At 27.0% G+C, this 25,763-nt stretch overlaps 2 protein-coding genes across 3 annotated transcripts in view; one reads left to right on the forward strand and one right to left on the reverse strand.

Moving 5' to 3' along the window:
- Nucleotides 1-21,328, reverse strand: part of LOC107442014 (uncharacterized) — a 40,253-nt gene extending 18,925 nt beyond the window's left edge. The window contains exons 1-11 of one of the 2 annotated variants that reach the window (XM_087168269.1): nucleotides 21,114-21,328; nucleotides 16,991-17,080; nucleotides 12,722-12,850; nucleotides 12,357-12,527; nucleotides 11,306-11,439; nucleotides 10,768-10,878; nucleotides 9,601-10,263; nucleotides 7,472-7,604; nucleotides 5,921-6,070; nucleotides 5,210-5,310; nucleotides 940-1,229 (exon numbers count right to left, since the gene is read on the reverse strand). In XM_087168269.1, the coding sequence (XP_087024395.1) occupies nucleotides 940-1,229; nucleotides 5,210-5,310; nucleotides 5,921-6,070; nucleotides 7,472-7,604; nucleotides 9,601-10,263; nucleotides 10,768-10,878; nucleotides 11,306-11,439; nucleotides 12,357-12,527; nucleotides 12,722-12,850; nucleotides 16,991-17,080; nucleotides 21,114-21,137 (1,996 nt within the window). In that variant the 5' untranslated portion in view covers nucleotides 21,138-21,328. Of the gene's footprint in view, nucleotides 1-939; nucleotides 1,230-5,209; nucleotides 5,311-5,920; nucleotides 6,071-7,471; nucleotides 7,605-9,600; nucleotides 10,264-10,767; nucleotides 10,879-11,305; nucleotides 11,440-12,356; nucleotides 12,528-12,721; nucleotides 12,851-16,990; nucleotides 17,081-20,970 lie in introns of both variants that reach the window. The other variant, XM_087168270.1, reaches the window with a different exon arrangement.
- Nucleotides 21,329-21,538: 210 nt separating this feature from the next.
- LOC107442010 (dynein axonemal intermediate chain 4-like) lies at nucleotides 21,539-23,809 on the forward strand. The gene has a single exon (XM_016055447.4). The coding sequence runs from the start codon at nucleotides 21,689-21,691 to the stop codon at nucleotides 23,669-23,671; it is 1,983 nt and encodes a 660-aa protein (XP_015910933.3). The 5' UTR covers nucleotides 21,539-21,688; the 3' UTR covers nucleotides 23,672-23,809.
- The last annotated feature ends 1,954 nt before the right edge of the window (nucleotides 23,810-25,763 follow it).

The raw sequence follows: 25,763 nt of genomic DNA on the forward strand, positions 1-25,763 counted from the left end.
TTTAAAAACTCAACAGTGGAATTTTTATATAAACTAACGAAATCTTTTCTCAATTAACACAGCATCTTATTATAATTTAGGGTTATTCCACAACATTTAACATCAGATATCTGATAATAACAAAACTTGCTCAATTTATTAACAAAAACTAGTAGTTTTTTTTTTTTAAATTAAATTAAACTCAAATATAATAGAATAATTAGAAAATTTCTCTCAAACATTTTGAAATTCTGTGAATTTTTTTAATAAATATGAACTACAAACAGAATTATTCTCTTTTAATACAGCTACTTAATTTATTTTAGGGCCATTTCAACAGTACTTAACTTTTCCAGTAAGTAACGAAACTTGATTCATTAGTTTCTAAAAGCTTACAACTCAATTTTTAAAAAAAAGTTATAATGAGGAAGCCAAAGAGATAAAGAATTGAAACTTCAAACACATCTAAATTTGTCTAGAAAATGCCCTGTAACATAAGTAAATGAATCTAATGGAAGGATTGCATTATTACACAAAATTAAATCAACAACACAAGAGGTTTTAGAGTTGATAATAAAATGCATATTTCAATGCCAGTGATAATTTTTTGTGCTTGACTGTATGCAATAAAACTAAATAAATTATTTTTTTCAAACTCAGAATTTAAAAAAAATTAGAATTGCTACACTAAATAACATAATTATAACCTTATATATCCATATTAATATAACTAATATCTAAGCTATTCAAATATTTATTACGGCATTTCATAGCTGAAGAGTAGCACAAAAATAATTAAATGTTTTAGTGTATTTTAGCAGTGATAAAAATTTTAATACGTTAAAAATTGGCATCTATTCATCTGAGAATCATAGCAATTATCAGATAAAATATCTAAAAAAGATGAAAATAAATTAATGATTTAAAATGAACAGAAAAGAAATCAAAACTAGGTCATACCTGGAGGACGCCTGTCCATAGGAGACATCCTTCGACGATCCATTTCTCTGCGATCCGGTTCTCTGTAGTTTCGGTTGTCATTAAAGTTTCTGTCACGATTATACCAGTCTCTGTCACGTTCCCTTCCCATACGAAAGTTTCTATCTCGGTCATAGCGCCCCCTATCTCGCATAGGTGAACGACGCTCTTGAGAAAAGGATCTTCTGCGCATTCTATCATCAGTCGGTGATCTGCGGTTTCTAAATTGAGGAGTACCACGAGCATTGCGTCTTCTAGGAGAAATACTACCTCTAAAAAATTAAATACAGTACAATTATAAACAAATCATTACTACTTTGATAACATTTTACTATTCTTAAACTCATAATTAGCATCAATGCCATTTTAAATTTCTAAACTAAAATATAATAGGTACATTTTATACACTCTATAGTAAAAATAATTACAAAGAGTTTGGTATTTAACTAAAAAACTAAATTTATTAGTTTAACAGTAATTTGCCCAACTTTTCGAAAAATAAGATAGATTCGAAGCAATAGCATTTGCCATTATAAAATGAATTAACATAAGGAACAATATAAACATTACTGTGATTTAAGATTGTGTGATTTAGAAATAATAAGAACTTAAGACAACAGAAGAACTTTATAATGCTACAGAATGCTCTGCAGAAGCCTGGGATTCCAAGAGTGAGAACCAGTAACAATTCTCAAATCTCACGTTATTTTTAGATCCAATCAATAATTCACTAGTTATTTTATATTTTGATTGTTTTTATCAAATTATTTAAAGTAAAATGCCAGGGAAAAAAATAGCATGAAAATATATAATTCTTTTAAAAACAATATAATGAATAAATTATGGACAGAACATGCATTTTATAAAAAAGTACATAGCATTTCCCATCCCGCTTTACAAATCATAACTAAATTCACCAATAAAGAAATATATTTTCCTAACAGCCATATCATCATTTTTAAGCCCCCCCCCCCTATTTTTTCATTATGCAAATACAGTCGGACCTCTATTTAACAAAGTTGCTAAATCCCGATAATAAGTTCGTTATATGGAAAATTTGCTAAATAGAAAATCACCTTTTAAAATACATAAACAGCACAAAACAGGTTTTAAATTCATAAACACTAGGCATAATTAAAACAGCAATTTATGCACCTTTATCTTGTAAACTAGTATCTACTATTAATTTTACAAACCTTAACCATAAATGGAATCTGCATGGAAAGCAAGAATAGAGCAAAACATTATCCAGTCTTACACTACCATGCCACATACATTTTCAACTTAAAAAAAAAACTAAATTTATGTATAAAATTATAGCTACATTTATCATAAAAGTAATTTTAAACATGCATTACCACATGCGTTCTTAAGTTTAATTGCTACTGATAAAATCCGTTAATTTGGACTGAGTTTTTCACTTGAAATGCAAACGAAAAGGGAAAGGGATTTTACTGCTTTGTGAAACACTACATAAAGCAGTGACTTCGAAAATTAATTCAAGTTCATTTCCCCCATAAAATGCATCAACAAGCTTGAAATGTTTTGAAATATTTTGGAAAATAGGGAAAGTGGATCTCAAAGAAAAGTTTGTTAAATAGAAAATTCACTTCCCTATTTGGAAGTTATTTTACGAAGAAATTTCCAAAATGTTCTTAGTTCCTCGAAAAAATTCGCAAAATAGTGAAATTCGCAAAATAGAAGATTGTTAAATAGAAGTCCGACTGTACCAACATAAAATTCAGAACTAGACTAGATGCTGCTCAAAGGCATGTGAATGCAACTGTCTACTTAGAACCTAATTCTATGATTAGTAAAGATAAAGTGATAAAAAAATTTATTCTTCTAATTAAACATTTTCAATATAATGGGTAGTTCCTTATAGTTCATTTGATATGCTCACAATTGTCTTAAAGTACTTTATTGATGATGTCAGTGTTCTGTTGAAAGAAAATTGATCCTTTAAGAACAGCTGCTATAGAGCATATAATGTTTTTCCACAAAAAGTTATCATATAATGTCTATACTATACAAATTTTGAGTCATTTATTAAAACTATAATTGCTTCAACTATGACAATATTCAAATTTTCAAGTTTGCAATAAATTAAGTTTTACGTCATGATTTGATCCAGTAAACACTTGATACATTTTATCAGTATTCTGTTTTGTTTTAAATTCTATAACTTTTTGTCCAAACGAAATTTAAAAACTAATTTAAATTTTTAATAAATAGTCCTAAAACTTCAGTAGCAAAAATTTGCATTATGTGGGAAGTATTTAAGAAATCTATACATTCACTACAAAAATAAAATAGATATTGCAGAAATACTACATGCAAATAATAATATTGTCAAAAACATGATTTTCTCCTTTTCTGTAAACAAAATAATGTAATATCAAACAATTTACTGAAGTAATAAAAAAATTATAGTTTACTGACAAAATTTATTAACAGCTAAATTACCTTTTATTCATTTTAATAAATCTATAGAGCAGTTCTAAATGAAAATTTTTTTTAAAAATTTTTCGTTATGAGTCTAGTGTTAAGAATAAATAAATATAATAGGTTAATTATAAGCATAAAATATTTGCTAAATTATTAAAATTAGTCAAGTTTGATGTGAAGATATGTTATTGTTATTCATTTCACAACAAGTTAACTTATAAATCAAGTTAACCATTTAGAATACTGATATGGAATACCGAGCACTTTTTTATAACTTTTGTGAATAATGAAACCATTTATTCAATATGATTAATAGGTAAATTTTAAGACAATTACTGTTTATATAGGTTACGAAAAAAATGATATCAGTTAATTACATTTCTAGTTGTTTTTTTATGTTACATTAAAAGATTATAAAAAAATACAATTTTATAATACTAGCATTCTTTTGAATGACCATAAAAGATAGTAATAAAAGCCATAAAAGATTAAAAACTTATTGTAATATTATTTATAAGTAATTATAATACATCTACTGACATCTAAAAGAGTGGTGTTAAAATTATGAATAACAAGATTTTTATTTAAATGCTTTTATATACTGTGGTAACTGGAGTATTCAAATAAGCATCTAATTGAACCACTTAATCAAGTAAACATTATGGTACTTTCACATTGAGCTTCAACTTGAAATAAATTAAGATACAAATAAAAATAGAAAATGTCAGTCTTTCAACACAAAAAGCATTCATTAAATGTATGATTTCACAAAAAGAAAAACTATTAAGTAAATGTCATAAAATTGGCTTTATGCACAATACTTGAAGAAAATTCTTATATTATTACTCACAATCGCGAGTGCCACTCTAAGGAAACTTCAAGACTGAACTTATTTTTTTTAATCAATTTACAAGGTCTAGCATTAGCGTTATCACTTTTAGTGAGCTGAAAATCCGAAAAAATAAATTATGTTCTGTCCCACATAATAAATTAATGACTTGGATTATTTTTTCTAAAAGAGCCTTTTTATTTTATTAGTTTATTTTTTGCAGCAGACAAAACAAAAATAACAGCTAACCTCATGTACATTTTTATAACACCAACTTTTTCTTGGAGCCATTTACATCGTTACTTACTATATTATTTACTTATTATATTACTTTATATCTTTACACTTTACCAGCTAAAGTTTCTCGCTAGAGCAATAAGTTTCATTTTTTAAGGAAAATAATCATAATTAGTTTCTTTTTTTTTTTTTTTGTAACCTCTCAAAATATCAGGAAAAATTACAAACTCAAGCAGAATTAGATTTAAAATTTGCATACACAATCACATGAAGTTAGTCAGTCCCATTCTTTAATTGTGGTGTGATATTATCATTTGATCATTTGTAATAATTATGAAAAATAACACAAAAGCCATTACTTTTCTTTATCTTCACAGATTTTTTTTTTAAATGTACATTTTATTTATTTTTTGAAAACAATTTGAATAAAAAAATTGGAAATAAATATAAATTTGAGGATGTAATTCAGCCCATTGATTTTTTCTCAAAACTGATTTCAGTCCTCAGGACTGAAGAGTGGCACCCATGCACAATTCTTACAAAAAAGAAATTATAATTATTATGAATGCAATTTCAAAATACCTCCACAAAAACTTTTGACACAATATGTATCTTTTCTATAATAAAGAATATGAACATCCTACTGGGTTGAAACTAAAAATATTTAACTGAACAAAATTGATGAATTATTTTTTATGTAATATTACATCATATGCAGTCATAAATAAAGTGTTTTACCTGCGATCATAAGGACTAGGTCTTCCTTTTCTAGGTGAAGGAGATGCAGAATGAGATCCTGAAGACCCAGAAGAGGAGGAAGATGAACTTCTAGCAGCACCCTAATAAATATACAAAAAACAAGCAAATTATCAAAAATTTGTAAATTTGGAAGAGTGATTCTAAACTGCAATTTGAATACTCTGCATTCATATTTTTTTGTAAGAATTATATGGAAGTTTAATTTAAATTTTTTTACAACTTTAAATCCATAACTGATCCATCATTCTAACATATTTTGTAAACTTATTTTATTAAAAATTATACTCATGAAAAATGATAATTTACTCCCTCTCCTCTATATTTATTATCATAAAAAGGCTCTATAAATAAAAATGGGAAATTTTATAAATAGTAGCTTTTTTGAAGTCAATTGTCCATTAGAATAATTGTATCAAATTATTAATATCACAAACAAAATAAACAAAATTATTTAGGTAAGTTCAATAGATTAATTGAAATACTGAATGAAATGAATCATAGATAAATTTATGAATTTTAAAAATTAAGTGGATCTTACAAACAAAGTAAACATTTTACAGGGTAAACTATATGTATCACAAAGCGGCAATAAAATCTGGAAAAATTAACAAGGCTTCATTCAAAATTAACAACAACTTCATATCAAAAAATATATACTGCAATATGTATAAAATAAAAAAATTTAATTACTTTTTTGGACATTTTTGATTTGCCTTGCAAAGGTCTCCTAACTGGCGACTCTTCTTCTGAACTAGAATCAGATTCTCTGCCATGTGAACGGTAATGTCTAGTTTTTTGTATTGAATCTTTTTTAGGATTGATATCAAAAGCGTCTTTTTCCTGAAATGAAACACCAATACATGTCAATGAGTCTAATATCAATATCCGTTCAAAGTAATGAACTAAAAATAAAATATCATTATTCAGAGGTAATTGTGAACAGAACACAAAAATCCTAAAAATTTCTTTAGTAAAATCCATTTCAAAAATGTAATGTCTTTATAAATTTAAATCATTGATATTTTCAAAACATGAAATTCTAAATAAATTATATGTGGCATAATTTCAATGAATAATCATGTATAAGCTTACTTTTATTTCTAATCAAATTTCCTACCAGAAACAAATGTTTACAATTGAAAGATACCAATTATAAATTCTAGTTCTAATATTTTTAAATAAAATATAACAGAATTTTTATACATAAATGCGATCAATGATTGCTTGAAACTTCTGGACCTTGGGTTTCTGGAAACTTCCGGATCGTGGTTCGCGAAAAATGTGAAAATTCGGATTTTTCTGGAGCACAATCATTTCTAAATATTACAAATATAATAAATAACAATTTCATTTAATCCTAACATTATTTTTAATTTCAGTAAATTAACTTAAATAAAAGAAGTACTTTCAGATTTATAATCAAATCATTCTTTGTACACTTATAATATTGAAATTATCATTCTGTCTATAAAAATAAATAACTTTTGGTCCCAGCAAAGCTACTAATAAATGTAACATATCTATGTTAATTATTTCTGAGGCCAACTTGCTTGCAATAATAATTTTACAATTATTTAAAAACATTGTATTAGAAAATGAAACACCAGAAATAAAATAGAACATAGCAATCTTTATTTAGTGGTCACAATCGCAGATGATAAGTGTAGAGATGATTAGAAAATAAAGTAATTTGCACAAATATCAAACCAAGATGCTTTTCTATACCAATTGGGACATTTTTAACTAACCACTTATTACTCACAGTTAATTTCTGATGCACATTAAGTTTTAGATATGTTATAACTTGGCATAAAACATTCCATTTGTAAGGTTAAAAAAAATTTGACTGATTTGACTTAAAAAAAAGGTTGACTGATTTTAATAATAAAGTACACTCACATAATCTTTGACACAGTTGTAGAGATGTATAGTAATCTAGTGCAAAAGTTAACACTAATTTTCAATTAAAGCCCAAAATGATTTGAGTAATAAGCAATTATTTCTTAAAAACAAACTCAATAAACACAGCGAAAATATTAGATATATAAAATATGATATGATATGTCAAATATAAAATATGAACCTGTAAAATATTGAGTTACATGTAAAAATATATTGCTTAAATTGCAATACTTTCTCTAGATCACTACAATGTTTGTTTGGTTTCATTGTATTATCTTAAGAATTTTTTGGAATAAAAAATTATATAAATGGAAATAATTAATTAAGTTCAAATAATACCATTTTTTTCATGACATCTGAATGCTCAGGATCCACTGATGCCCTTTTCTTTGATTTTTTAGGAGGCTGAGGTGAAGCTGAACCAGAAGAACCGGAAGAAGCAGATGATGATTCAGACGTTGCCCGCATTTTCCTATAAAATCACCAATTAAGCATGTTTAATAGATATTAATATAAATTAAAATTAAGGAGAAAAACTAAGAATTTAATTTTAATAAGAAATAAATTAAATTACAAAAAGCGAAACTTATTTTTAAATACAAACTTCAAATTATAAACTTAATGCTTATAATAACTTAATAATTTCTGCTTAACTATGCAATTCTCAATTCAGATATTTTATTAGAATGCTAAACTGCAAATAATAAACTGCAAATAGACAGCATTTAAAAAAACAAAATTAAAATCCATAAGAACACAAGCAAGCATTAAAAATTATATATATACAGTCGAACCCCACTATAGTGAACCGCCTGCGGACTCAGTAATGTGTCCACTATAACCGATGGTTCACTATATCCAAATTTTTTGAAGAATATTTTTTGCATAAGACAGTTGAATGATTGAAAATTGGCTTTGCAATTTTGCATAAGTTATTTAAAAAATGATTAACTAATTAACAGATAATAAAGCAAAAATTGATGGAAAAAGTAATTACGTTGCTAAATATTAGTTTTATTTTCACTTTTTATGAAAAAAATTTGTGATTTTTGATTGAACACAATTTGATTTTAAATTGAGTTCATCAATTTTCTTATCTACAAAGAGCAAAGAATGCAAGATTTTTACATTTTGAACAAGATTTCGAACCATCTTAACAAAGCATCTTCTACGTTTTCTCTTTCAGCTCCACGCAGTTTTTTCGATGAAACCGTGTTTTTGTCGTATGCCGCAAGAATTGCACTTCAATTTTTCCAAATGTTTGAAACTGTAGATTTTGACAAGGAAATTTCCTTACACAGTGTCGATTGATTGGTTCCATCATCAATACGCTTTACAATTTTAACTTTGTCCTCTATCGAAAACGCTTTTCTCTTTAGAGAATTTGCCATTCTCACTGCTTTTGAAATAAAAATCTTGTCTCAAATAGATAATGTAAGAATATGAAGAGAGCAGCTGTAGAATGAGTTAAATTGTTCCCCTTTTTGATTGTCAAGGGGTGATTTGTAAAGAATATGGTTTGAACAGATAAGAAAATTCCAAAAATTCAGCAGGTGGCCAAGTTAACTAGTTGTAGAGCAAGCTTGGGGAAGAGAGAGAAAGCGAGGCTTGTCAGGGAGGGGGGAGTATAAGATAAATGATCTGTTTGACATTTATTACAGTACAGTTAAAAGTGATAAGCATAAAGGAGAGTAATATGACACATTTTATAGGAATGCATTCATTTTCAGTCCTAACACCTACAAGTTTAAAGATGGAGGACTGAAAAAGATATTTAAAGAAATGAAATTTGAGTCCACTATAACCGAGTTTCTAAGTTCTAAGCTGTTCACTATAAGCGTTAAAAATAACATTATTTAAATAGGAATACGGACGGGACCGCTAAAAAAGTTCACTACATCCGAGTGTTCACTATATCCCAGGTTCGACTGTATATATATATAAACATTTAAAAAAATATTATTTTTACATTTTTTTTTTAATGGAATGATTTAATTTAATCAGTGCAATTTCCATTATCAGTTTTTAAAAGAATGAACATTTAAAAAAATATCATAAAGGCAAATAAATTTCAAATTTTTTTTTTTGAAGGATTGTGTTTAACTTTATCATTGGAAAAAAACTGTCAATTTCCATAGGGTACATACAGCTTTTAATGTTCAGCTATGATCAAAGTGTAATCTTATACCAAACTACAATTGTTCTGTTTTCTCCCAACTCCTGCAACAGCAAATATTAACAAACTAAATTTTATGGAAAATTTAAGCGAAACTAATTTATTTTGTGCTATGATGGAGAAGAAAACCACAAATAAGTAATATTTTTAGAAACAGCAGTAAAAGATTAAGAAGTACTCTGCTGCAGTCAAGTTAGAATGCTAGTTGACTACGTCAAAAATGAGCAACACGTATCACTTTAGCTTACCATACACATATACTATCACAATTTGGTTTAAAAAAATTTATTACCTATTAGGTTTTCTTGGTAAAGAAGAATGGGGAGTTGGAGAAGAGCTTCTGCTAGGTGACTTTGTACGTGGATGCTTTCTAGGAAGACTGCGTCTTGGAGGAGATGGTGTTCGGCGTCGTACGGGGGACCTAGTACGTGAGCGACTACGCCTCATTGGTCTGCTACGAGGTGGAGGCGAACGACTTCTCCTCGGGGGTGTCTTTCGACGTTTGTGTGGAGAATGACTTCTCCTTCCTGGTGATCTACTGTACCTCGAGTTATGGCGACGATTCACTGGGGAGCGACGAGGAGACGGACGTTTCCTAACTGGTGAACGACTTCGCCGTGGGCTTCTACCTTGCCAAGACTTTGAAGGGAGAGGTGAACGGCTCCTTCGAGGCGAACTTCTTTTTCTGGGGGATCTTCTGTCCTTTACAGGAGACTTACTCCTACGAGGAGATTTCCTTCGAGCTGGAGAAGGAGACTTGCTGCGGGATTTCCCCTGAGTTGGAGATAACGACTTACTCTTAGACTTGCTTTTTCTATCAGGAGATGATTTCTTGTTATCATCAACTGGGGATAAAGCCTGACGTGGTGATCTACTTTTATGAGGAGGAGAATAATGAGCAGGAGATTTATCTTTCTCTCCTGATCGACTTCTCTGAGCTGAACGGGAACGAGACCTGTAAAAGGTATAGGCAATAAAAATCACTGTTTTAACAAACATTATTAAAACTATTTTGCAGTAAATTGCTACAAAAACTTATCAAAAAAATTTAAGATAATTTAAAAATATTGTGCAAGCATTTGACTTAACAAAAATAATTTAACAAATATAGTTTTATTTAAAATTTTAGTACTAATTACTTAAAATTTGAGAATTGAATTAAATAAAATTTGACATTTTAACATCACAAATGTCTGAGAAGTGAAGTACAGGAAATTTTTGAAAACGATATTTGCTAACGGCAAGTTCCTACATTCCGAATTTTATACCATTCTGAGTAGATTGTTAGATTGTCACAGGCACAGGCTGGATAATGTATAAATTTGTTGTGCTCCAAAAATTGGTTAGAGAAAAAATTTTGAAATAATAATAAAACAGAACTTATAAGGAAAGAAAAATTGGAAACAGTCATGAAAAACTTGGCATCAAATCACATAAATATAGCCATAATTATACAAACCTTTCTTTTTTCTTAGAGTGACGAGAGGGTGAAGGTGATTTAGACCTTCTCCGACTTTTAGAAATGTTTTCTTTATCAAGGCTGGCAGTCTTTTTTGATGATTCCTCAGACCTATTGAAAACATAAAAATGAATAGCAAAGAAAGAAGAAATTCTCTATTATTTACTACTGGAAAAGAAATTACAATAAAGATTAAAAAAAAGAAAAACTATTAACCCTAATCTATAACATGATCAGTAAGATATAATTTCATCAAGAGCAAACTAAACTATCTATTGTTAAGAGGTTCAAATTTATTATCAAACATTTCTGATGCTTTAATCAATCAGACCCACGTGTAAAAATTTTGCATATATTCGAAGAATTAAAGATTTTAAAATTTTATAACTTCAGCCTAAAAACAGTTAAAAAATCTGTTAAAATATCAGTCACTAATATACTTTCATTTTATTACTATAGACTTTGGAATATATAAAATAAAGAATTAGAAACTAAAAGTTAAATGTGAAAACTCATTTTGTCAAAAATCAGAATTTACTTTTCGGATTTCTTTTTTCTCCTGCCATGATCGGAAGATGAGGAGGAAGAAGAAGAAGAACTATGGCGAGATCTACGCTTTTTGGACTTATCATCATACTTCTTTTGACTGGATGATAGCCTATCATGTTCTTCCTGAAATACACCAAAAATAAAATAATCAACAACAGAATGTCACTTTTAATGCTTCTACGCTACTGATAGCATTTAAAGAATTTAACATAATCTGCTTAATTTCATATCAGGAAAATTGGAAGTACTAGATAATATTGGAATTAAAACTAGCATTAATTCTTCAAAAACCTGTTATTAAAAAAAAGCAAGCAGAATATCGTCCCCTGTGTATTTCAGCATGCTATCTCGAATGAGAGCAAACACTAATAGAACTATTAATTCAGAAGTTGAAAGAGCTTTTATGCATAAAGAGTTCTATTTTTGATTTGAACTTATTTAATGCTTTTGACAATCTTACTTTAAGACTAACAAGACAAGAGAGGCAATTTTTTAACACTGAATTAAATGAGACTAAATCCAGATGGATAGAATAAATAGTTTGGAAGAAGGACAGAGTACATAAGTACAAGAAAAGTGTAAACTATTGGTTCTATAATTTCAAATTGAGTGTTATTTAGCACAACATAATAATAATAAAACAGGAAACAATATCCTTAATTGATTAGATAGCAAAGTCAAAAGTGTAATTTACTACAATTAAAAAATAGTTTTCATTTTTATACATAACAAACTTACAACTTCTGAATTGTTATTTCTACTGACTCATTGGCCTCGTTCAATTTAGCCTAAGATCGAACTACAGACCCTTGCTTACTTACTCCTCTAGGTGATAACATCAAATGTGTAAATAGGTACAAATTAAATATTCTATTTTTTGGTATGAAACCATCATAATTCTAAACTGTTAATCCTATCATCTTAAATTTAGTCGAATCAGCGTTTGTTTGCAAAATAGCATTAGCTGTTAAACAGTATAACAGTAAACAAAGACTTAAAAATTTAAATTTTTGTGTTAACTATACTGAACCAAGACTTACCATTCTTTTTTTAATTTCATCCTTCTTTTGCTCGAGAATCGCAGCAGGTATGCCATCAGTACTCTCTTCTGCGCTAATCAATAAAGTCCACAGCTCAGCCATGAATTCTCTTGCATTTTTGCCATTCAAAAATCCAGTTAAATTAATTTGCATCATGCGAGCATCAGGAAACTGAAAAATTTTAAATTATAAGCTAAGACTTGATATGAATAACATTTATAATTTTCAGTAATATAATAATTAATATAATGAATTTATTTTTATAGATGGAGAATAAAAATTCATTACATTAAAAAAAAATGATTTAAAATATACATTTTTACACATCGTTTTTTCTAATTTTTGTAAATCAAAGTGAATAATACCTTTTCTGCTTCCAACTGATTAAAAACAAACTCTACAACTACATCATCTTCAATGCCACCAAGCATATCAGTAATTCTTTTGGCAATCCACGGTTTAACAACATCCAGGTTGATTTTATTCATATCAATCTGTAAAATAATAACAGAAATTTAAAATTGCAGCTTTAAATTAATTCATTCTATTATATGTTTAACTAGTTGAGGCTGAATAAAACAAAGACAAATAATATTCTAAAAATATCTAACCAAAACTTACTAACTTGATCCCATGAAACAAGCAACATAATATAAAAATTAATCTTTTCAAATTACCAATGATATTTCAGCTGAATATGAAACAAAGTATTATTATTGAGTATTGCCATATACCCCGAGATAATTAAAACAAATGAAAAAATAGAAATGTATTATTTTTATAAGAAAAACTTCATACATGTAATCATTGAAAAACTGAAATTGTAAAAACCAATTCTTTTAATTTTTAGATGATCAGTTATTAATGACTCTGAAGCACAAGTCTATGTCTAAATAAAATATTCAATGTTTGTGTCTCAATTGCTCGATAAATTTTAGCCTTAAAAAAACCATTGTTTGAAAATTCAAAATTATTTCTAAAAAGTAAAATATTTAGCTTTTAAGTACGCACTTGCTAATGTATAATAAAAGCTCTCTGACTTTCAGGTTTGGGATTTGAAAAAGCAATCAATGATTTTAATCAAGATATAGAGATTAAAATGATTGAATATAGCTATTACAGGGCACACTAGCCTATATTGTAGCAAATGTCTAGCATTATCGGAACCTGAAAAGTTGATGCTATATATTTCAAATCTAAAAAAAAAAATTTTATAAACAGGTGTCCCTTGGTATGGCAACAAATTTGGTTCAATTTTGTTGAAACGCAGTTACATCAGACTTGTATCTACCAAAAATTTGGCAACAAGCATTCCTGGATAAGTAAGACATAAAGCATATTGAAAATTATTACTAGTGTAAAAGTCATAAAAGATCAAGCTAACTTAAACAATAATGGAATGCGGTATAACAAGGTAGATTAAAAAAGAAGACATTTTAGGAACTGTCTTGGACCCGACAGATTCAGGCCAAGTTTGTGTGAAGAAGTGTAATTAACACATAACAGGAAAACCTGAATTAATAACATAACTTTAGTGTAGAAATATGGGCTGCCCATTACGGAATTTAGAAAAAAGGTGAAGAAGTTTGAATTATATCATCTACCCACATTTCCTACAGTTTCATTCGTTCTGATGTCATCAAATTAAAAATTATCTGATTAGATTGGAATGGTCTGTTATAAATAGTTAAAAATGATCTGTTACTTAAATAAATGTCATTTTTATAATAATCTTCAATTTTAACACCAAGTACACTAGTAAAAACTAATATTCACAAGTAAATCTCTAATTAATTTTAATAATAATTTCAAAAAAATTATTTTATAGTTTATTATTATGGGCATTGCTAAACATTTGTTATTTGTTTGCGGAATTTCAAGTTTAAAAAATTTTTTTTTCTTTCTAAAGGTAATAAATTACTAATAATTTAAATTTAACAAGAAATTCTAATCAATATGTTTGCAGTATGTGCATGTTCGTTTATTCCAAGATTTTAAATCATCAGAAGTTTGAAGATAAAACTAAAAATTTCCTTGGGGGAAATTTTTTTTTAAACCAGTAGTTAAATACATGAAGCCTTAAATTAGCAAGCTTGTCTTGTCTCTAATTATTTAAAGTAAAAAAGTCAATACAGAAACTGATAATTAAAAATCAATGCTGATACTGAAAATCTATTATACTACTTTACTTAGTAATGCTACATATTTTCCATTAGAAAATTTATAACCTTGTGGCCAGCATTCGTTCGGATAATAATCTTTTTTTTAAAAATTTAAACTTTTTATTAATTTGCAATTATTGTGTTTTTTTTTTTTTTTTAATTAACAAAAGTCTGCTTAGTTGAATATCTCTCTAAACAAAATAAGAAAATTTTCAGCTTAGCTAAACAATGCAATTTATAATTATAGAAAATGAATATTACTAAAATTATTCTTTTATTTTCCGAGTATTAAACTCACATGTTCCAAATTATTAACTGGTTTAATTAATCCAAATTATAAAAATATCTAAATAATCAAAATATTTAAAAACAAATTATAACTTTATGCGAAAACAAGTATTTGTTCGGTAATTTCATAATACATTTTAGTTTACAAGTACCTTTATTTAAAAAAATTTCAATCACTTTAAAAATAAAAACACTTTTAAAAAGTTTAATAATTAGTTTTCACTTAATAACATTCACCCAATTAAAAGATTTTTTTAATTCCTTCCTGAATATATAGATTTTTACTGTTTTTATCATAGTCATAAACAAAACTGCTTGTCCCTAAACAACATGTATAAGTGGAACATCTTTTGAAATTATTCAGTAAATTGATGCATATCGATAACCAATACTTAGAATTAAACAAGTTAAGAAAACAACTAAACAGGGTTGGCAGGTTTTTGACATGTGACAGCTTTTGACAGTTTAAACCATGGTTTAAACCGTCACGTCAAAAACCTCACTGTCAAAAATGTCGAAAACCTATATTCATATGTGAAATTTAATTAATACATAAAACTTATATATTTTTTATAAAGGATAGTGTTTCTAAATATGTTCTAGAAAAAATAAATTTAAAATTTTGAAGAAACACTTATATTTTGAATAGTAACCAAAATCTTGTACTTTTGAAAGCTCACATCTTTTGTAATATTATGTATTCATTTTCATGTGTTATTGAAAATCTGCAGTGTTATTGAAAATCTGCAATTATTAAGAAATTTATTTATAACCAAATTTAGTGTATAGTATAGATTATACTAAAAATTAGACATTTTTAAAGATAAACATTAGCAGTTTTGTACATTAGACATCTTTTAAAGAAAAATCTTTTTAATATTCTTTTAAATCTTCTTAATAATCTCTTTAACATAAGACAATACAAATTTAAGTGCTTTCTGTTAAATACACAGAGTAGTTAGTATCGATTTACAGTAGATTCAGCCTATTCATTTACTATGCTGAAAATTTAGTTTATCCAAATACTTGTGAATTTCATTTTGCTGAATACTATATACATAGTTTTGTTGAATATCTAAATATTCAGCTGTTGAATAATTACTTCTTGCTTTCAAGATATGCATTATATTTGTATTCTTAATACAAGTAGGGGAAAAAAATTAAGAGGTAAAAATTGTTTTAAAATGATAAGTGTAATAATTATAAATAAATATAATAAACAATATGAATTATATTTATCATTATTCACAAATATAACTACTTTTAAATTCAAATTAACATACTGGATAATAAAGATATTCGGTATAACATTAAAAAAAATTTTTCATACACTTGTATCAAGTTTGTATTTATACAACATAACTTGTAAGTTCCTTATAAATATTAGTTATATGTTCCTTATATGTCAAAAATGCCTAGTAATAAACTTTTAATTTTCTTAAGTATCAAAAAAAAATTTTTTTCTTTTCAAAATATAAATATTTAAAAAAATTTTGTGCAAAATTTTTCTGCACATGCATTTGAATATAAATTTCTGAGATTTTAAATCTGTTATTTTACCTTAATTTCAATTAAAAAATATTTTAAAACCTGCTGATTACCTATAGTATAATTAAATTTCAATATAATGCATGGCAACTGTTGGTAGTTTTGAAGTTTATATATTTTTTTGGCAAACTTTAGTTTTTGACATTTTTGACGGGTTTTTGACGGTTTAAACCAGTATTATACCCTTGTCATGTCAAAAACCACTTTTTGACGTCAAAAACCCAACCCTGCAACTAAACAAAACAAAAAATATTTCAGAATAAAAAATGTATTTTTTAATTATTATTTTAGAACTGGTTTTGAAAATTAGCTAATTATTTTTTAAAAAATTAATTCCTTTTTATATGAACTAAGGACAAATTGTTGAGTTGAGCAGTTTGTAGCAGTAAATAGACAGAAATTTTAATGCTTCACCTTACTACTTTTTTTTTTTTTAAAGGAAGAAAAGGTACTTTTCTGTTCAGACGCAGGTAAATTCAACGATTCTTTAAAAAAATATTTTGAGGTGGTGGCTATTTAACATTGTTTCCTTTTAACTAACATAAAATAAATTCAAAAGTAATGATAATAAAATTTACTTGTGCCCAAATAATGGAAAAGTATTACAAAAAATTAAAATCTATGAAATATACAGACCTTACGATTTAAGATTTCATTGAATTTGAGTTGTTTTAAAAGCTTCTTCTGCTTATCACTAAATCTGTTATCCTGATCAGCACTGGTTCCCTAAAATAAAGTTTTATAATAATCAGAATAATAGAAAATGATTAATAGAAATCATTTATTTATAAACTTTTAGAGTAGGGTGACCCGGGGTAATTCACGATCACTCTGTTTCTGGGGTAAATAATGACCATCTAAGTTTTATTTTAAAAAAATAATTTTTTTTTAAATTTGAGACATGGACAAGAATGATTGTACTCTTTACTAAAGTATAACTACATTTAGTTAATAATAGTTTTTTGTTTAATCTAACAAAATAAGTATCTTTTAAACTGCTCTCTGTATTTTCCATTTCAAAGATGGGTTTCGAAATGTGCACATTTCTGCAAAGATCCCCCTCCTTCTCTTAATAATAAATATTTTGAGTTACTTTCTTTTTCTTTGATATAAAAATAGTGTAAGCTTTTGTTTAATTGTTTCACATCTACTGTAAACATTATAATTGATTATAGAAAACTATATCAAATGTTGCCCCCTACAGATGGGGTAATTATTGATCACTGGGGTAATTCCTGATCATTGTCATTTCTTCTTATAAATAGTTTAAAAAATAGCTAATAAATAGTTAATTTTCTTTTCTTAAATAACAGTTCATATTTATTAAGTGGAACAACTATAAAATATATTTTAACTATAATCACAAAATTTGTTTTTAACTGTATACAAGACAAATGTGCTCTGATATGCACCATTTCTAGCTTGTCTTACCTTGCTTCTATCTTAATTTTATGTGTGTACATTGTTAGAATAATTTTTAAGTTGATGAATTAACCTAATATAAATATGGTGAGAAATTATAAGCCTAAAAAGGATACTAAGCTTCTAGAAAGCAAAAATAGTGAATTTCTTTTAATGATTGAAAATGAAAATTTCAGTGTGAGAGCTGCTGCCAGAGCTGAAGAGTTAATCTTTATTCCTGCTTTTAAATAAAACGTTTTATTAGCAGCTTAAACATATCTTTTTGGTTTATTTGTTTGATCTTAATGTCTTATTTGTTAATTACCATTGTATAATTATTTTTAAACAGCCCATTTACGTTCACCAGATAGAAAAACTGGTGATCAGTAATTACCCCAGAAATGATCAAGAATTACCCCGGAAATGATCAAGAGAAGGGGTAATTCCTGATCACTAAAAATTTAAGATCTTTTAAATTCTAATTAGATTTTCAAACAAAAGAAGGTAGAATAGGACTCATCTCATATACTTCAAACTTGCAGTAAATATTAAAATTCTATCTTGAATAGTTTTTTCACAAAATAGATGTTTGCATTTTTTGATCAATAATTACCCCAGGTCACCCTACATGAATACAATATGGCACAGGCTAATTGCAAAATAATTGGCTTTTTTTCAGGGTTTTTGATCCACAAACAAACCCAAAAAAACTCACTAAAAAAATTCCAATAAAACCCTGGCTAAAGTTGATTTTTTTTTTAAAAACATAATAAAATCCGGCCGTATACCAGTTATTATTCATTTGACTTACATTAATATATAATACACAAAACCATACTTTCAAAATGTAGTATTTTTAGATAAATTTGTATGCAACTTTGAATTAATATAATAATTTTTCTAGATTCAAAGTTAAGAAAAATTACTTTTTATTAAACAATAATTTGAGTTTTCTTAATGTTATTTGTTTTGAATTAAACAGGTGCAGAGTACAGGCTGGAATAACTTTGCTTTTCCCTTATCTCCTTAATAAATAAGTTTTCAACTATAAATAAAATAAGCTTATGTAAGTATTATAATAAAATATTAAACATAGAATTTTTTAATTTGTTTAAAAAAAATATTTTTGTTTTATAGAATATAAAAATGAATGGGCTAAAATATTTTTTAAGTAGTTATATTTTAATGCTACAAAATAATTATTTAAATATAAAAATTCATTACATTTCATTGATTCATTACATTTCATTTCATTACATTACATTTGATTTGATTCATTACAAACCATGATAAAAAGACTGAATGATATAAAATTAATGTTAACTTATTTTGCATTATAAATTTTATTTAATAAAAGTTTATATGATTAACTAATTATTTCACTGATCACAGCAAAACTAATTCTAAATACATAATTTAAAGAGCAATTCCAAAAACTGCTAAGAAAATTGTTAAATAAACAATAGTTATATAATTTGCTGGACTGTAAGAGACTTATTTTTTTTTAACAAAAAAAAAATGAAACTATAACTTAAGAATTAAAAAACAAATAAATAAAACAGAAAACAGCATATTTCTTTGGCCCCAATATGTTTTGATTTCTAGTAAGAGAAGGAATTAATTTAAGAGCCTTTTTTTTAATATCAGCATGAAAAGATACTTTTTCTCATGCATGATCCGATCAGCATGAAAGTTTCTTTTTTATCTTAATTCATTATTTAATTATTTCCTATGAAAGTTTTCTTTCTTAACGAAAATTGATTTTACAGAATAAATACAGAAATCTTCTCTTTTTTACACATGACCCTTTACAAATATCACAAGTGGTTCATAATTTATTTTTAATTTTACCAGGTCAATTGGAAAATTCTAATCCGCTAAATATTACTAGGGCTTCCTCCAATTAGCCTTTACGTTTCTATTTTGAGAATGTACAAAAAATTACTCAGACTTTACTTAGGCTTATTGCATCAAAACCTTTATAAAGTTACATACAACAAGCTTTCACTACTCTGAGTATATTGCTAACTACCTGATAGAAATCAGAATTATTAACCAATGAATGATGGAGACCTTTTCTGATAAGCAAAAAAGTATGTGAGCTCACTACAAACTAAAAATTGTACGACTGATTAGAATATACTGGAACTTTTTGAATTAGCCTTGGAACATTCCCAAATTACGACTGCTATTTGCAAAGAATTCTTTATTCAATTAGGGTTGCACCAACTACAATTGCCATGGCACCTAATGGATTTTAACCTTGCACACTTGATTAAAAAAACATGAAGAGTTTTCCCTCAGGTGGCTACAAGTTATACCCTTTGAGTTAGTCCCCTATGTTGAAGCATTTTTAGTTTCTCATGGGCCGCTGCATGGAAGACTTGGCAACTATTCTGCCACAGACCACAATAGGGATATTTTATTAATTAAGGCACAAAATGCATAATGAATAAGTTGGAACACAAGATCGAACCACGTGCATAGTTCTGGAGATATTACTGTATATCGTGATCTGCCACGCCAACTACTATCGCCAAGGTGCCAAATAGATTTTAAACTTGAAAATTTTATTTTAAAAAATATGTAGATGTTTGCAGGGGGAGGCTACAAATTATACCTTTTGAATTGGTCCTTTTCAGAGATAATTTGTTTAGTTTCTCGCAGGCTGCTGCCCGAATGTTGCCATGACTTGGCGATTATTCTGCCACAGATCATGAAACAGAAATCTCCTGGGCTGGGGGTGGCTACGAGTTATACCCTTCGATTTGGTCCCTTTCCGTGTCTTTTTTTAGTTTCCCACGGCAGCTGCCTGGAAGTTGCCATGACTTGGCAATTGTTCTGCCTCAGATCATGTTATGTAAATTTCCCCAAAATTTTTGTCTAAAGTTTAAGTATTGATAATTATATTCTTACCTATGTTGAAACAATGTTCAAGTTCACAAAGAATAGGAGCTTATGCTCGCGCTATTTTGGTAAATGCGGTCAATTAAATTAAATAAACAACCAACATAGAATCAGGTAAAAAGTTAATTCGAGCATTTCAAAAATAGAAAACATGAATCAAAGTAGAGTAATATAGATCTTCAAGCATATTAACAATAATTGAATTCATTAATTTACAAGCATATATTACTATGTTCAACATATAGATCTTAGTAAATTATAATTTAAAGAACCAAAAATTATTGCATCTAAATTAGAAATGAACTTACTAATGGATATTAATGAAACTATCATTGCATATTTGTGTATATTAGCAAGCATAACAAATTTTAGAACGAATGCGGTAACAAATATAAACAAACATTTTACAGCAAGGTTATCTGTGATTGTGAAAAAAATATTGAAAGCTTACTCGAAAGAATCCAGCGTCAGCCATTTTACAGAATGTATGTTTATGATCTTCAATTTAGATTAATTTTATGCAGTAACAAAAACGATCAGTAGTTTACAATCAAATTATGTTACATAATTATATGATACTATGTTAAATACACAAACAAAATTCGCCGGAACCACGGCGAGCCATTCTCAAAAAGAATGACTAACGTTGCCAAAAACTTGCAAAACAAAGAAATGCAATTTTTTCAAAAATTTAATTTTAACGATTACTTGTGGTATACTTCATTTAAATATAAGATATATACAAACATAAATGTACGTGATATTAACGCATTATTATTCTTTCATGAAATTTTTTCATGTTTTGCTATATTTTAGTAATTAATTTATTATACTTGGCAGCAGCAATAATACGTTGCTAAGGTTACGGTATTTACAAACTAGTGATCATAACAACGAGGAAGAAGGATCATGAACGTTTCGACAAAATGGAATTATTATTGATAGTAAAATATCTATTGATAGTAAAATATCTAAGAAAATAATTTATTTAAATAGAAAACTTCAAAATTTCTACTTCATTTCGAAATGATGAAAGAAGTAATTTATTCTTGGTTAGAAGAAGGCTTTTCAAAATATGATAAATCCCTTGAAGATGACAAAAAGCAAGAACACACCGTGTTTCCGCTCTTAATTAGTGAAATCGGTGTAAAAATTACACCTAATCCTCTTTTTTCCGTGTATCTTGGTGAAACGGAATTAGATTCGAGTTTTTTAACTGAATATTTAGATACAATTCAAGATAGTTTGCGCCAAGGGAAAAAAAGATCAGAGGGAACACATTCTACGATCGAAAATATAGATAGAAGCCAATCTTCGGCTATTAAAAAGAATAAAATCGAAATTGATTATGAGAGGAAGAACATATTTCTTAGCAGCAAAATTATACCCCTCTTTGAAATTGCAGATACATACATTTCAAATTGGTCTCCTGAATACCAAAATGTCTTTTCTAAAAATAATAACTATAAACAGGCATTGGATTACCGTCAAAAGTTTCCATCTAATTTTCAGGATAAAAGTACTCTTATTGGAACTGTAGATGTCAGTGTAAAACAAATTGAAACAACACCAATTATCCTCGAAGATAAGTCATTTTTAGTGAATGCATATTTAATGGGAAAACATTATAGTAGGAAAGAATTATATGTAAAGCCCACTCCAAAAACATTTCAACAATATATAGAGTCACGAACAACCTTTAGAGATTTCAGAGAATTTCATCACAAACTTCCTGAAAATCTGGAAATTTTAAAAAGAATGAAAACAAAACTTTATGTGATTGAAAAAGCTTTAAATTATAACACCAATGAAAAAACAATTGTATCATTTAGCAGTTCTGTGGATCCATCTGAGCTTAGTTCTGCTTTAGAGACCAAGCAATCTGAATGTTCAACAATTTCTCAAGTCACTGCTCGACAGTGCCTAGAGTTTTATTTACCAACTTTAAAAAATAAATACAGTGTTACTTGCATTGAAACCAATCCTTTAAATCCTAGCATTTTTGTTTGTGGTTATAGTACACTCTCTGATGAGGAAACAGAACATAAAGCTCGAGGTATTGTTTTATGCTGGAACATCAATAAATGCGGATATCCTGAAAGAATATATTATTTAGAAGAAGCTGTTACATCTATTGATATATCTGAGTCTAAGCCTTACTTGATTGCTGTAGGTATGCGCTATGGTTTAGTGGCAGTGATTGATTTACAACAGTCTGATAATACCTCATATGTTACGAACAGATCTTCTAAAGATCGACCTGTTGGCACAATTAAAAGCATAAGATGGATGTTGAAAAGATATTCATTAAATGAAACAGTCGAAATTTTGTTAGCAGTTTCAGTAGATGGGTTTGTTACTTCTTGGAAATATAGAAAAGACCTGGAAGGGAATGTTCTTACTACTATTAAAAAAGAATTATCAGAACAGAAAGCGAATAAGCAATTCCATATTAGTAATACAACACTTTGTATGTGCATGCATCCAAATCCAGATAATGATGATATTTTTGCTGTTGGGACAATTGAAGGAAAAGTTTTCATTTTGAACTTAAACAATCCAGATGATCATATTACTATTAAAAATTGTCACTTTGGTTCTGTGAATGATATAAAATGGTCACCCCTTGCTAAAAATGTTTTTTTCACATGCAGTACTGATCGTTACTTGCATATTTGGGAGCTTGACAAGACCAAGCCATCAAAGACCCTTATTTTACCTGATAATATTCTTAGTATGTCTTTATCTTCTATTAATTCTACCTTATTTTCTGCAATAACAAAGCATAGATTGTATATTTATGATTTGTCTACTGACTTACATAAACCAATCGTTGAAGTGGGTTCTAAAGAAAATGCATTCACAGCTTTAAAGTTTTGCCCATATAATGACTGGCTTTTTGTAGGTCAATCTGATGGAAAGGTTGTTTTATTTGAAGTAACTCATACTGTGTCAAAGTTAAGGGCTATTGAATCAGATATCCTAAGAAATATTTTTCTTCCAGAATAATAAGTAAACGTTCTTTAAATATCTGATATTTTGTTAAACAATTTATTAATTATTTATTCATTTTTAATTATTGTATATTCACATCTTTAAAGTTTTGTCCATACAATGACTGACGATGGAAAGGTTTTATTTGAAGTAACTCATACTGTATCAAAGTTAAGAGCTATTGAATCAGATATCATAAGAAATATATTTCTTCCAGAATAATAAGTAAAAGTTCTTTATATAATATTTTGTTCAACAATTTATTAATTATTTATTCATTTTTAATTATAATATTTCATTTTTTTCAACAACAATAAAATATGACTTAAAGCATGTTTCATATTTATTTGCATTCAGACAAAATAAATCCAAATCAATGGTCATGCTTAAAATATTTATTTAAAATGAGGTTTATTTTTTTCCTTTCAAAAACTAAATTTAGCGTTTTTTTTATTTTAGAATTTGTATTTTATAAAAAAATTTATAATTTATGAAATTTAATTGTGTTTATAAATGGAGATTGTTACATTATTATACCAATTCCCATAATTACACATTAGTATAATAATACATTACATTGGTATGATGATACATTATTATACCAATTCTTATAGTTTCCATACAATAAAAATTTTGAAAAAAATATTAAGCTCTAAATTTTTATTTTTCAAGAATTGTTAAGGGAAAGAAATTTTGAATTCTGTAATTTCAACTTCAGTATAAAATGATATAAAATTTATATTTTTTTATAATCTGAAATATTCTTGGTTTCTAAGTTAGATAATATTGAATAATTATAAAAAAAAATTTTAATGGAATTATAAGGATAATCAGGACAAAATGAAGAACTTTCTGCAAAAAATAAATTTCATACAAAAACTTTCTGTAAGCAATTTATTATTTAATTCTTGTAATTAATTTCAACTATTTCATCTCCACCTAATTCAGACAAAAAACTTTCGAAAATCACTGATTTTTATTAAAAGAATTTTAATTTTTATAAAAATCTATATTGATTATTATATATATATATAACAAAACTGGTCTTTCTATAAAATACAAAGGCCTTATTTTCAAATTTTGTAAATTAAAAATTAAAAAAAACCTTTTTCAAAATTCTTTCTCCTTTTTTGATTCTAAGAACGTCAATTTCCATAAAATCAAAATTATTCCCATTTTTTTTTTTATTAGTATACTTATTTGTGTTAAAAATTAAACACTTAGTGGTTTATATTATTAGTCTTTATTTTATTCTTTAAAAAAAACTATCTGTAATTGTTTTTAAACAATTAAAAAAGAATACTACATTTTTGTAAGGATTCTCAACCAAGGTAATCATCCCTACTTCTCTCCTTTCCCTTCTTGTGTACAGGTTTTGCTCACTACTTAATAAAATTGTTCATCTCTGTAAAGTAGTTTTAATTATTCTACAAATGGAGGCTAACTCTGTGAAATGAATGTTCTTGAATTAAGTGTTATTATCTTTAAAGCAGATAATTTATCATTCAGATAATTGTGCATTTATCATTCAAAAGTAATTTTTTTTCCTTAATATATATATTTATACAGGAACAAAAAAAATTTAATTATAATGAAAAATTTTGGACATGTATTCTACTCTTTTGTATTCTTTCATGTAATACAAAACTAGCTTGTTTTTGTTCATTTTCACAACATTTCGGTTTAAAATATAGAGTTTTATTTTTCATCAAAAAGTGCATTGATGTGGTGATTTGCCCACTTTGTATTTTAAATTTTTTTCTATACCTCAGACAATAAATAAAAAATGAAAAAAAAACATTTATAAAAAATTTTATAATAAAAAAAATTTACAATAAACCCTCATTAATTTCATCGTGTAAACATTTAATATATTTTTATTACTTTGATGCAATTTTTAACTTCTATCTTCTAAATTAAACCAACTATTAATTCAAGATGGGTAAATTGGTATTTTCTTTGATTTAAAAAACAGTATAAATCATCAAAAGTAGATGGCAGCACTATAAAAGATCCAGTATTCCTGAGGTCCTTTCTAGAGAAGGCTATACCACTGAATATGTATATAGAAAATTAAAATATTTAAATATATAAAAATATATAAATT

This window comes from Parasteatoda tepidariorum, chromosome 7 (genome assembly GCF_982258835.1).
Source record: "Parasteatoda tepidariorum strain Cologne lab strain chromosome 7, Ptep-v5.0, whole genome shotgun sequence".
NCBI classification, from domain to species: Eukaryota; Metazoa; Arthropoda; class Arachnida; order Araneae; family Theridiidae; genus Parasteatoda; species Parasteatoda tepidariorum.

What these genes read in the sequence shown, in the direction of transcription:
- LOC107442010 (XM_016055447.4), top strand. Translation starts at nt 21,689, where the DNA reads ATGATGAAAGAAGTAATTTATTCTTGGTTAGAAGAAGGCTTTTCAAAA.